Consider the following 14,645-nt stretch of genomic DNA (forward strand, 5'->3'; position numbering starts at 1 on the left):
TTCTACATCATATGCCTCCCTCTGCGACCTTGTAGTGATTGGTTCTCTGTCTTGTCTGCTCGCATTCCCTAATGCCTTGCAGAAGGAGATTTCAATACATAATTCAGCCACTTCCTCATTTTCCTCATATTGAGATGCTCTAAATGTTCTTTTTTTCCAGTTCAAACATACCCTGTTTTCTCCCTACATATACAGGGAGTTTTTCTGGAAAGCCATCCAAGTAGAACCAAGGTGGTTTCTACTTACTTCGAACAAGGCCAAGAGACAGAGCCTGTGGTTTTTACACATTCATTCCAAAAACACCCTTGGTATGGGTGTCTGGACTGGTTTGGCTAATTGTTCCTTCTCAGTGGAAAAATTGTGCCCCTATCCCCAGACCCATCCACAAGGGATGCCCAGAACTGAGGGCACAGGAATAGTTCCTCACGGATCCCAGCAGAGGGCTGGTTCTCAGGCCAAATTAAGTCATAGGTTGTGAGATACCGTCACTTCGGGAGCTGTAAGTGGAATTCTAAATCTATTTCTTATAGAGTCTTGGGCAGCATGCAGCTTTGAATCTTCTAAATCAGGAGAGAAAAATTTGCAAAACAAATATGGACACCCATTCCTGCAATATTTTGACACAGATCAATGTCCCGCAAGAAGAGGACATCTGTAAGGAGGCTGCTGGAGTGCCAGGATTGTTTTCTCTGAGTTGATAATGCTGACAACATTTGTTTCCTGTTGAAGGTAGTTTTGCTGAGAGCATGTTTCTGGCGGAGCAAGCCTGCTGTCTATGCTCACTACTGTTTTCATGGGGTAGAAACTAGAAAACACAGCACAGCTCTTAATCTGCAAAAAGAACACATGCTTTTGGAGTCAGTCAAGGTTCTAAATCATGGCTCAGCACGGATATGTGTGATCTCGGGTGTTCCCTAACCTCTGTAGGTCCCCATTGCCACATCTGTAACGTTTGAATGAAAAGACTGCTTAACTCAATCGTTGTTGTTTTGAGGATTACACGGCATACTATACATGAAATCCTTAGCTAAGTGCCTTAGCTCATAGAAAAGGCTTCATAATGATATCTTCTTTTCTTAATACTGCCACAACTAGAAATGGAAGGACATGAATAATTATGCAACCTATAGGCACTGAGTAAGGAAACCCCCTTTTACAAGGGATGATTCATCAATCTCTACGGACGGAAGACTTTCTTTGGCTGGCAAGTCAGGCATTAGAGGACTCAAATTTTTCCAAGTGAAGCCCATTACTTTTTAGTTTCTGCATTTTGTTGCATTTTAATTATCCCGAAAACATTGTCCTTGCACTCAGCCTCCTGCATTTGTCTTTTTACTCTCTCAGCCATTACAATGGAGGTGATCCATGCATGCTGTGTGCAGCCACTGAAGGCTCTGCAGCAGTGGGGGGAGGGGGAGGTGTCACATGATGGGAATGCATTTTAGGGTGAGAATATGGTGGCACCACACCAGATGCATCAAGGGACCGAGATTTAAAATAGAGATGCTACTTCGGAGTCTGTGGAGTAACCCTGGTGTCAGGTGATGAGGGAAAGGAAGGAATTCTGTGTGAGTGATGTGGAGATGTTTCAAAGGTTCCACAACAGGAGCGTATGGTGGACTTGAAGGAGTAAAACATAGGAAGAATCTAAGATAACGTGAAGACGTTGAACCCAGGGAACAGAATAGAATTGATTCTACTGTCAGGCAGGGAGTTGGGGGAGGAAATGTTTTTGGTTTTTAGACACATTGTATTTGGTACGTGTAAGTAGGATTGTCTGGAAGGCATTCATGGGATTAACATCCAGAAGGAAGGTTGGGGCTAAAGATGTAGATTTAACAGCCGCCTCCCTATGCCATCATATGCTATATTTATCACCTTCCCTGCTCTTTTGTTTGTGCTTTTCACACCTGTCAGAAATAATCCATTTCCTTATCAATTGAAATAACCCTCCTACAAGCCCCAGTTTTTCCAGGAAGACTTCCCTTAGCATTTACTGTCCTCATCTCCCATTCACTGGGCACTTAAACAAATCATTACTATTAATTCCCACTCAGCACCATGGTGCAATGGTTAAACTGTGGACGGTGGAGCCAGATTGCCTGGGTTCAAACCCCAGCTCTCCCACCAATTAGCTGTATGGTCTTGGGCAGGTTACTTAGCTTTCATGTGCTCTAGCTTTTTCAGCTGCAAAATGGGGGTAATTGTGCCTACCTCGCAAGGTTGTTGTAAAGATTAAATTGGCTAATACATATCAAGTGGTGAGAACAGTTGCTTGGCTCACAAGAACTATATAAATATTTGTAAGTAAATTTTTTATCAAATTTATATATCTCCTGGTTCCCCAATTCTTAGTGACAGGGAATTTGTCTTACTCCTTTTCCCTGTAGCACCTAGCACTACTAGGTATCCCACCCAAACTCTAGAGATTCAGTCGTATTTAAACACAAGTCCCAGACTGTAGCAGGTTGATAGAACCCCTACTATAGGGAGATGGGTCGACACCACCACTTACCATGCCCCACAGTGTGCTCAGAGACCCCCATTATATTGCTTGCTTCAACAATTTCCTAAGTGGTTCTCCAACGATGATGGAAATATTGCCTTAGACATAAGGCAGTTCTTTCACTGAAACTAGACATAAACTGTGGTTTTAGAAAGAATCAGAGTGGGTGAGAGGCAAGGGACACTTGTCTCTTCCCACAGTTTTGCCAAGGGCACCACTTCCTCTTAGAGTGACAATAGGGGAGGTGATGGAAATCTAGGACCAGGCACTGGAAACAGAGCTGCCTAATTCCTTATAGCTATGCTCGATGCAGCAAAAAGAGTGACACCGAGCCCACTCCACTCCCCAGCTTCCCCACATCCCTTGCCTGGAGGTGAAGGAAGGTGGAAGGGAAGCAGAGAAGCAAGGACTAGCCAACAGAGACCTTTCTATTTACTACTCTGGAATTTCCATACCTTGCCTTAAGGACAGTGTGAGGATTGCCTGCCTGGAAGTCAGGACAGCTGGACTCTAGCTCTTGGGTACCAAGTGGCTGCATGGCATTGAGAAGACTACAAGATACTGAACATCTTTCCATCTTAGTCTCCCAGTCTAATTTTCCTTTCCCAACCTCATTCATGGTGCTATTATGTGTGACAGCGGAGGTGATGGACTTGGAAGTATTTTGCAAAGTGCAGAGCATCTCATCTATGTCGAAGATTATTACCTTGAACCTCTCTTAGAGAGGAAATTTATTGTGCTGTCTAGTACACCAGCTACTAGTCACATGTTGCTTTTGAGCATCTGAAGCAGGACTAGCCAGAATTGAGATGTGTGCTCAGTATAAGATACAACCTGATTTTAAAGAATGGAAAATATCTCCTTAGATTTTTTTTTTTTACTTCGATTGCATGTTGAAATGATAATATTTTGGATATATTGAGTTGAATAAAATATATTATCAAAACAGATTTCACCTGTTTCTTTGACCTTTTTAACTCTGGTTATTAGAAAATTGTAAATGATCTACAAGGCTCACATTATATTTCTACTGGACAGAGTTGATCCAGATGGACACATTCAGGAAGGGCAGAACAGCCAGGTCCCTCTTTAGGCAACTCAAAGCAGCCTCCTGGATTCAGAAGAGAAATACTCCTGGATACAATTGTCCCATGGACACCTCCCCCCAACCCCGCTGCTTCACCGCTGTTTTGTGTCCCTTGACCTCCCCTTACAAAGGCTGTATATTTTGGTAGTGAATCCATTCTTCCTTGGGGCTTTGGGAATAGGGAAGATTTGACTTTCAGGACTAGGTATGCATAGGTTGGGGGAAGGAGGGTGGGGAATATTGAATTGCTGCAACAATGACTTACTGCTGAACAACAACGAACTAATTATCACATTACAATTCTCTCAGCCTACCAGCGTTGATAATTAGCTTCCTTGGAGGCTCCTTCAGAAAAAAAAAGGTGGGGGGGGGAGAAAGAAAGAAAAAGAAAGGATTTCTTCCCAGCAACTAGCTAATTTGTCCTTTTAATTCAATTGAGTTCAATTGGGGGTAGTTGCAAAAAAGGAAAAGTTAACACGTTCATGGCTGAAATGGAAACAGCAAGAGATGCCCCAGAAAGGTCTTCCTGCAGCTCTCAGGCTGGGCTTGTCTTTTTGCCCACCAAAATGGCAACTCCTGGGTTAATCCAAATGGGGGTACTATACAAGCTTTCTTCAAACCCCCCAAAGGAGACCTCTGGGCTCAGATTTGATCTGCTTACCACAGTTCCCTGTCCTATTTTAAAGACAGACATGGCTAATGGGACTTGGATTCTAAAAGTCCATCAGCTCTGCCCAGAGAGAATGAGAGCTCCTTCTAGCAATATTGTATAGACAACCAAATCCTTCCTTAACTGACGTGTAGGGCTTAGCAACAGACAGATTCCATTTGGGGTGCCCTCAGTATTGGCAGGAGTGGGAATTGAACTCAAAGAGAATAAAGTATACAGAGTTTGATTTATTCATGGGAAGAACAGAAAAAAAAAGATAATTTAAGGACCAAGGAATCAAATTATGATGCAAATTACAGACCAGATCACATCAATTTACTAAACCTCAAGGCAAACCGAACCCAGATATTAACTGAACCATGAATTGGATCAAATGTACACACACATATATGGATGGATGTGTAATTGACTCATTGCTCTTATTCATTCACTAGTATTCTCTTCTGAAAGATTTGTTTTATTTTATAGCTTTAAATAAATATTTGCTTTCTCCCAATTCCATTTCTCTGCTCTTCTTAAAAAATATTTGAAAATCTAGCAAACTTGTTCAAACCAGAATCAAACCTATATATTTTCTAATGAACTAGAACATCAAAACATTCCTTTAGCTGAACCTGAACTGAGCCAATGTTTCGTTTGGTTTGAGTCCCTGCTGCAGTGGAACATTTTTGGCTGTTGTTTGCCTTCAAAGGAAGGTAGTTAAAATTCCCTGGAAATGGCCTATCTTCCTTAACCTTGGGTTACTCAGGTTGAATGAAAAAAATGTGAATCCATCCCACAAGTCCCAGATCCAAGACAGACAAACCCAGGATGGAAACAGGGCGGCATTGCCATGTCCTAGAAAAGAACAGGGAATTTCAGCCCCACTCCACACCATTATTCTTCGGTTAAATGTGCATTAACCTGCCTACATCCCTTGCTGAGAGCTCAGGAATACCTTACACTTCCTGATGCAAAATTATGCATTGTCTATAGCTCATCCTTCTAGCTATTCAATTCTGATTCCGTGGAAGCTATTGTACAACTCTATAAATTGGAAATAACTGATAATACTGGAAAATGATTTTTGCCTATTAGACATGTGAATTCTGTCTTAACCAAATGGGAAACCAAGTCTTAGACAAGGTAAGAAATTTGTCCCAAGTAAAAAAGCTGGGAAATGATGTCACTGGGCCTTCCTACACAGAGGCCTCTCTCTCCTCTTCCATATCCCCTTCCCCTCCACTTTGCAGCTTGGAATGGTCCTGAGTGACATGGAGGTGGGAAGGGGAAAATGGGTATGTCAAATCCAAACCTTACCTGAAGTACTGTTTTGCCTGAGATCAGCTTTGCCCCTGTGGAATGTTCACTAAATGGATGGCCTGGACGTGGCTCTAAACTGCCATGGAATGGACAAGGTCATGTTATACAGATCCTTTTATGCATTGGGCCTGAAATCATGCGGAAGATGTAGACACATCATCTGTGATGAGCTCAAACATTTTGGAAATTGCCATTAAGGCTGGATAGACTAGAGTTTGGCTTCATTTCTGTTCATGAACTATCTGAAATAAAGATTTACATTCTCTCTCATGAGAATACCACTTTGGATTTTTTGCTGATAGGGAGCAAGAGCTGTTTGTGGTTCTGGTATCTACCAAGTCAAGTCTCCTTTCCCTGCCTCAAATTGGGTTACTCTTTTTATCTTGTATGTGTGAATCTCTGCTCATTCCTTCTTTTCGGCAAGGGAGTTCTGAAGGAGCAAAAGAAGATCTTGCCTGCCTTTGGGTTGGAATCTATTATAATTCCTTTTAATTTAACAATTATTCATTGAGTCCTAATGTATTCTTTCTTGGTCTCTAGTATCTTAGAGTCAGTGAGATGCATAATTTCTAGAAGGGAAATTCTGCAGGCAGTGCTGATGATCAATAACTTGACATATGTTTAAGCTGTGTTTAATTACAGGTGGTTGTGTTCACATGTGCTGGGTAACCCACCTGGATACAGTCTGCAGAGAATCTATTGACTTCAAGCTGCTGCCGTCTCAGCATTTTTAACTAATAGGTTATGGGGTGGTTGAAAAATAGGTCCACAAATTGTTGGCAGTCTAAAAACAAGTCCACCTTCCCTCAAGAGGTGAAGACTGATTCTTCTTTCCTTGACTATGGGCCAGACTTAATGACTGCTTTTAATGAATAGACTAAAACAAAAGTGATAGTATGTGGCCTTGGAAACTAGATCATGAAAGGCACTACATATTCCTTGTTCACTCTCCTGAATCACTCTCTGGGAGAAGATCCTGCTCATGGCTATCTTGGAAGCAGATCCCACAGTCCCCATTGAACCTTCAGATGACTGTGGCCCCCACTGACACTTTGACCTCAACTATATGATAGATTCTGAGCCAGAGGGAACCACAGAGTTAAGCAATCCAAAATTCCTAACCCGCAGAAATGATAAAATCATAAATGTTTGTTGTCTTAAGCCATTAAGTTTGGGGGTAATTTGTTTCATAGCAAGAGATAAATAATATAGATTAGAAATCACAGAAGTGGTCAGTGATATTTCTGAAAAAAATGATTGGTTAAGCAGTTATTGCCAGAGTTTATGAATCTTGACCAAGTGTTTAAAGTCTATTCTTTTTTTCCAAAGCCCTGCCTAGAATTTGTACAAATAATTTCATTTTTAGCCCAAATGTTAAAACCTTGGTCTTCATAGTGTAACCCATATAAATTTACTTAGATTCATGTGTTGTTTTGTACACTTCACCAAAATATCACCAAACTCATGCACTTTTGTTCCTTTAGCAAATATTCCCTAAAAGCTAACTAAGTCTCTAGCAGCATGCTGGGTAAACTAGTCACTCTTACACGTCTCTTCATTCACAAACATTATTTGAGCGTCGGCTAGGACCCAGACACTGTGCTTAGCACTGAGGATACAAAATGAACATGACATCTTGCCCTTGAGGGGCCCAGTATTTAGTTGGGGGAGGGGATAGTAGACAGGTAAATACAGACTTTACAACACAGTGTGGTGAATATTACACCAGATACATGAAGAACATGCTCTGATAGTGCACAGAATGGGAACTATTTCTATTTGATGTGTTGAATGACGAACAGATATTTTCAAGCAGAGAGGAGTGGTCGGCTCAAGGGACGGCATTCCAGGAGCAGGGAAATGGGATGAGCAAAGACACGGAAGTATGCAAATCTCAAGCTGCCTCTTCACAGTTTAGTTCCTTCTGCCCGAGGGAAAAAAAAATATGGCTGGTGCTGTGCATGTTCCTGGCAGCATGAGGCCAGCAGGACAGGCTGTTTTTCTAGGCCATGAGCATTTCAAAGCGAACAGGCTGCTCAAGCTGCCTCAAACCGAAGAAGAGAGAAAGGGCATTTGTGCTCTTCGCCCCAAAGCTCCCAGACTCCCAGGCTAGAAGAATTTTCATGGTCAGTCGAGCCTTGGGGTGAGGGATGTGTCTTCTGGACTGTACAATTGCCTTCCCATGAAGAATTCACACTGTCTGCCCCTGACTTTACTAAGTTTCTAAACTTGAACTTCTGTGGCCTTTTACCTTTCAGATCAGTGTCATTCAAACCATGGGTGCAAGCTTTTGCACCCGAACTTAAAAGAACACACTGCTGCTTTTCTTAAAAAAAAAAAAAAAATCATGCTAAAAAAAAAGAGTCAGCTGAAGTAAATGTTTGCTTAGTGGCATAATTTGCATTTGGAACAAGCTTCTAATCTTGTCACAGACTGATAAATAGTTCATGCATTGGCAGTGATCCTTAGACCACATTTTTTTTTGATCACTCACTATCCACTAATTAAAATCCTGTGTGACAAATCTCTGTGTTTCCTTTCAGAACCTGGCCTATGTAATTTTTTTTTCTCATTGTGAGAATGATGCAAATGATTTCTTTTCTCTTTCTGTTTTGACTTCTACAAAGTTAAAAGTCAAATTTGAAGCTCAAGCGTGTCAACTCTGTTGACACTTCAGGGTGGCAATTTTTTTTTACATTTTTGTTTTCGATTTTAGTTTTCTATTTCAAGTTTATGCTTGACTTGATTATTTCCTTGACTCTGCTTTTGTGGGATGATGTTGAAGATGATGACTATGAAAACAAACATGACAATAAGCATTACAGCAAGCATGACAAAAAGGCCAGATTTCTGGTCTCAACCCATCTGAGTAGAATCGGGGGTCATAGCTGTGTCTCCATGACTCCAAACAAGTTTGGCTGGATAGTCTCTGAACTGAGAGAGCTGGTGTCATGGAGACACAGTGGTGTTCATGAGGAACTCATTCCCCTGCATGCAGAGGGTGTGGGTCTCCGTAAATGAAGTCAGCGTGCACAGTTAGGAGAAGAGCACTCACCGTCTTGGTCGTTACCTGAGTCAGCTGGAGACTTGCTCCGGCGCATAGGGCCGGGGCTCTTAGCTGAACTCTTCTGAGGCGTTGGAGATGCCTTTGGGCCTGCTGTGGCCGATGGGTTTCCCTTCATGACTCGGCATTCTGGTAGAAAAGAACAGACGGCGCAGTAAAGCCAGGGGAGAAATGAGCCTTTGGCATATTACCAACTTCTAGAAACTAGAGTAACCAGCATGGGCCAAAGTACCCAGTGGTTCAGGACTACGAGGTGGTCCTCATTGTTGGTAGGAATGATGGCCCTGAGCGAGGAGGCATGGGAGAAACTTTCAGAATTCATCTGGGCCAAGCCAGGTGTTTAAATCCCTGGATTATGGAAACAAGGGAAGAAGTTGAAAAGCAGGTTGAGTGGGTTATTAAATAGTCAACTCGATCATTTGTGGGCACCCAGGCCACGTCTTAGAATAGCACCTGTTGACATAATGAATTAATTTCCTTGAAGAAGGGATTGACAGCTCTGAGGCTACAGCCACACAGATGAAACATTCATGAGTAATTTAAAGGAAGAAGAGGGAGTTGCCATTTACTGTTCATTACATGCCATGTATTGTAATAGGCATATTAGGGATGTCATGTCACTTTATAACTAGGCGTTAACACCACCACCACCATGCATTTGCAGACCTCTTTTTGATTTTCAACGTGCATGACCATAAATCCCTGTGCTGGTTTAATAAATCAAAGATCCAACAGTGACTCTGTCACTCAGAGCTTATAGAAAGCTCTTGGGTGTGTAGGGGCATTTGCCAAATGTTTCTGCTACTTGCCTCAACTTCGGTCTGCCATGCTTGGGGCACCTTTCCTATGCAGGTCACTCAGAGTCCCTACTGTGGCAATTTGGGGACACTGATCGTACTAATGTATTAGGAGAATTATCATACTTGCTTTGCTGATGAGACTATAAAGAGTGTAAGCCTCTTGCTTAGGGCCACGAAGCAAGGAAACAGCAGAACTAGGACTAGCAACCAAGTCTCCCAAGTCCCAATCTAGTGTTCTTTACAGTGTAGTTTTTCCAGCCTTGTGCCATGATGCTCAACATGGAACCACACAGCTAGGAAGAGGGCAGTCTTTTCTTTGGACACTTCCTTGTCACTTCCTACTTGAAGATATATTGAAATATCAATTACCCACAAAGATTAGGGAATCCTTTCTGGCAAACTGAGTTTTTTGGGGGAAACTAAGTTAAGTAGAAAGCTCATTTTTGTTTGTTTTACTTCTTGTTTTGGTTGATGAACTTCAGGGATCACTGTCCAGAGCTGGAGATATAAAAGGTATAGGAAATGGGAGATAGCCTGGGATTTGCTTAGCTATTTTATGGCTATTTGTCTCTTCTCAAAGTGAACACAGCAGAAATGCCACCTCTGTCAGAGTCCTTGTCATTCGAGCTGTTGGTAAAGTCCATATTAATACAATTCAGTTTGTTTTTCTCACATGTTACCCCTCATAATTGGGAAAGATGTTTTGAATGTGTCTTCCCATCAGGATCATATCCTAACCTTGTTGCTGTATGAGCTAATTCACCATTAACTTCCACATGGAACTTGGACTCAAGCAAGGGGAGGTGGGCAGATGTTTACCTCCTTCCTGAGATTAACAACCTCTGGAATCTTGAGTCACAAAGCAGGGGGAATGGGGCAGCAAGCCAGAAAGCAGGAAGAGGGGAAAGATTTGACACTAAGAACACAGTGGAAAATCTTTCTAAAATGGAACCATCGATATGAGCCAAGTCACTGGAGGATGTTGACTAGAAAAAAGTTATACGTATAATATCCAAGTTCTGACTCCAAATGTTCCTTCCCATAGTTTGATTGCACCTGTCAGCCCATGTGACACAATATGTGGTTTGAGAAATATGGTCACTATTGGGGCTGAGAGTGAGTTTTATTGAGTTTGGAGGCTGGGAATCTGGGACATTCAGTCAACCTTTCACTTAGTGACTCATGTAGCCCAACATACAGGAGAATGAATAACAATATTTGCCCTTGAGGGTCCGTGCATGGATGTTCTCCGGGCCATATGAACCCATGGAAATACTAAGGGATAGAAGGAGGGTGAACAATGGAGCAACGAAGTCCAGTAGTTGTGCTTACCATTTTCATCCAGAGAAAAGTCATCCTGAGCATAGCGAAACTTTTCAGGACCACAGGCAATAAACACATCATCATCACCAAAGAAATCATGGAGACAGGTTACCTGTGGAGAGAGCAGAGACATTGGATTTATATGTGATAATCTTGTGACAATAAATTTAATATCATTTTGGCGGGGCAGGGGGGAGAATCTTCACATCTGGGCCATCATCTTAAGCCCCAGGGATCTTCATTTTTCAAACTACTAGGCTCATGGTCTCCATCATAACCCCCAGTGAATAAAGATACAGAGGAATGCTATTGTCTTTCCATGTTTCATATGTGGTAGTCTTGTTTCCACTGCATTAAGAATAACTTCAAGACTAGGGTGCCTGGGTGGCTCAGTCAGTTAAGCATCTGATTCTTGGTTTCGGCTCAGGTCATGATCTCAGGTTCATAAGATTGAACCCCAAGTCAGGCTCCATGTTGGGCACTGGGCCTGCTTAAGATTCTCTCTCCCTCTCCCTCTGTCCTTCCCCACTCATGTGTCTCCACTGAAGAAGAAGAAGAACAACAACAAAAATTTCAAGACCATGTCCAAAGGGAATGTCTCTGCTTTTGAATAAAAGTTCACAAGTATCTGACCCTGCAAATGTTACTTTTCTCAGAGCTTCAAAGACAGAGCTCCTAGCCCAACTCTGGGGTCAAAGGGGTAAGCCAAGTCAGATGAGAAAGTTCTTCTGACCCACATAGACAGACCCTGTGGCTGACCAAGATGTGGAAGTTCCTCTCTTCATCTCCATGAGTTTTGAAAGAAGGGCACCATTTCCTTACTGATTTAGACCCAGGAAATTAGAATTTTGCTAAAAATGGATCAAGAACATGGATGTGGCACAGAATACCATTACTCCCTCAAGAACAAGGGGGTAAGCTGCCCTGATCACTTAAAAATTAATCAAGAGCAATGAGTCCCCATAGGTTTGAGGCTCTGCTGGTAAAGCCATGTTCCCAGGTCCTTCCTGCCCTCTAGTGCCCTATGCATTGCTGCTTCTCCACAACAGAGTGATAGTCTCCCTAACCCATTTTCTGTACAAAGAAATGAGGGTCCCTGGGAAAGTATGTTCCTCCCTGCAGTCTCTCCACTTCTCAGCTTCCTAATTACATTTGATAATTAGTCCAGCACACCAGGGAAATCCCAGGAGAAACCATAGAGTCAAAACATTCTTATCCCAATCCTTAACTTGAAAGTGTTCAAAGCTCCTAATTGTTCTAAGCTACCCATTCAAGCTGCCAGCAATGGCTTTCCAAAGGCACAGTGCTCACAAACTAATAACAGCTTTCTGGGGGCAGAGAGCAATATTTCACATTTGAAAAAATGTTTATATTAATAACATCATCCCCCACCCAGGGTCTATCCTATCCTTGCCCACCCAGCCAAGATGATTGCAAGATTTACACAGTGAGAGATGCTTAGATTATCCCCATTATCTCAGCCTCCCAATCATCCAGGAGATGCCAAGATAAGGGAGGGAGACTTGGAAGATTGCCAGTGTTGCTCCTATTAAGCCTCTTCCCAGCCCTGGGTCCTGACCTCATCAAACAGGCCAGCATCCCTCTTCAACCCACTTGTCCCTCACCCATTTATCCTGTGATCACGTAATGACAATTAAGAGCTACCACTAACTGAATGCTTATTCTGTGACAGGCAGTCTGCTAAGTACTTCCAAACCTTTCATCTCATTTTACTCTCACCCTAAATTCAAGAGGTTGATATTATTGTCATCACTGTCTCACAGATGAGAAAACTGAGGCCCAGAGACAATACATGGATAACTCAGGTGGAAAGTAATGAAGCTGAACAAAAGCAGATCCATCCAACTCCAAAGACTGTGCTTTGGGCCATGCAGTAATACAAAGTACTCATGCATAGTTCAGGCATTGGGGAGACACAGATGTGTAAGACTCAGTCCATGACTTCATGGAGCTCACAGTCTGATGGAGTGAGATACTCAACAGAGTGCCATGAATGCTAGGAAGTAGCATCTCAATGTAGTGTCATGAATGCTAGGATAGTAGTATCTGTAGGTGCTGTGGGAACTTCTTAGTACCATATCCAAATGACACAGTCACTGGCTGGCACTGTTAGTTCAATCAGCATCCTCCATATTGCCCTGGTGGCAAATCCAATGACAGAAGTTACATGGCTTTGCACCCTGCTGCTGACTCCAACTGATATCTTGGACCTTGGCTCAAGAAAATCTGAAGCCCCTAATTCTGATACATTGTGTGTCTCCAAACTGTTTACCGCCTGGTGCCTCCTTGACCCTGAAGATCTCTGCAAAGTCCCCGTGCTCAAGGTTGGCCCTGGATCTGACTTAAGTTTTAGTTATGGGTTTAGGGAAACCTCATCCTTGAGTATCCCTCTGGTAGTAGCCTCCAGGAGGTAGCACTTTGTTTCAAGACCTGCCTGTATTCTCATGAGTATTCCCCTCATTCTTCCCAAGTTTCCTGAATCTAACAATCAAGTTTATCCCTTTTTCTGTATCTCTCCATGGTTCCTGGTGGAGTGCTAATCACATAGTGAGAATTTAGCAAGGGCTGTTTTTGCCTCAACCAAATGTAAAGAAAATAAGAGGCAGACTTTGTAAGGACATACAAAGGCAAAAAAGTTGGAACAAAAAAGAAATTTTTTGTTGGCAGACAACAGGAGCTAACATTGAAAGGTTTTGAAAGGTAACACTAATACACAAATTTAGGAATAAGAAAGGAATAATGATTGTACATTCAAAAGTTCTTCTTTGCAGAAATATGCTAATTAGTTTGAAAATTTAGATGAAATGAATGATTTTAAAGGAAAATGTAAATAATGAGAGTGACTCAAGAAGAACTAGAAAAATTTCAACCAACAACTAGCCATGAAAAGAATTGAGCAAATGCTTCAAAAGTCAACCCCGCCCCCAAAAGGCACCAGAACATTCATTTTGGAGGTGTTTGTGGAAATTCCTTCCCAAGAAGAAAATCCAAAAGCTCAAAAAGCAGTCATTGCAGTGACACGCCATGATATCCTATTGTAAGACAAAAAGCCCTCACAGATTGCTCTGGGGGTTGCTGTTACCATGACCCACCCTCCTTCAACCCCAAGCCTTTTTGCCCCCACCCAGGCTTTGGGAAAAGCCTTTGGATAACCCCTCCTTTGGGGAGATTCTAAGAAAAGCAAAGCCCCCTATGCTTCTGACAAACTCATAATGGTGTGGCTGGCTTCTAAAACATTTATTTTGCAATCCAGCTGTTCAGCATCAGGTTTCTTGTGTGATCCCTCCCTACATTTTACTGGCTCCCAAATGTAGACAAGTTCACAGTGTGCCTGAGAATACCCAGCTTTTCCAAAGGCCTTGGATACTGAGACACAACAGCTCTCCCTGTCTTTTTTACAAAGTTGAGGAAATAGAAGGCTCTCCATCCTAAATATGAGGAACCCAAAACACAAAGAGTCAAAGTGGCCCAAGGATACAGAGATGGCTCATGGTGGAGTCGAGACTAGTGCTCAAGCTGTCTTGAGTCAATTCAGGACAAAGCAATTCAATTGCCTGAGAGAGGGTGTTTTTCCTAAAGCCCTGATGTCAAAGGCTTACACAGAGCCTAAAACAGGAGAGTTCCCCTTTGTCCTAATCAGTGCTGGATACTCATTAGAACATTTTACTAGATAGAAAAGAGAAAACATCTATATGGACCATATGATTCTACAGACAAGAAGATTCTCTTTTTTAAATTTTATTTATTTGTCAGAGAGAGAGAGAGAGAGAGAATGACAGACAGAGAAAGAAGCAGGTTCCGCACTGAGCAGGGAGCCAGATGAAGGACTCAATCCCAGGGCCCTAGGATCATGATCTGAGCTGAAGGCAGGC

General features: G+C 42.4%; 1 protein-coding gene across 6 annotated transcripts in view; it reads right to left on the reverse strand.

Moving 5' to 3' along the window:
- The window catches only part of DCX (doublecortin), a 114,919-nt gene that overhangs the window by 18,359 nt on the left and 81,915 nt on the right, over window positions 1–14,645 (reverse strand). For 5 of the 6 annotated variants that reach the window (XM_032837101.1, XM_032837104.1, XM_032837100.1 and 2 more), the window contains exons 4-5: window positions 10,762–10,864; window positions 8,621–8,758 (exon numbers count right to left, since the gene is read on the reverse strand). In XM_032837101.1, coding sequence (XP_032692992.1) covers window positions 8,621–8,758; window positions 10,762–10,864 — 241 coding nt within the window. The remainder of the gene's footprint in view (window positions 1–8,620; window positions 8,759–10,761; window positions 10,865–14,645) is intronic. The other variant, XM_032837105.1, reaches the window with a different exon arrangement.

Source organism: Lontra canadensis, unplaced genomic scaffold (genome assembly GCF_010015895.1).
Source record: "Lontra canadensis isolate GAN:19392208 unplaced genomic scaffold, GSC_riverotter_1.0 scaffold96, whole genome shotgun sequence".
Lineage (NCBI taxonomy): Eukaryota > Metazoa > Chordata > Mammalia > Carnivora > Mustelidae > Lontra > Lontra canadensis.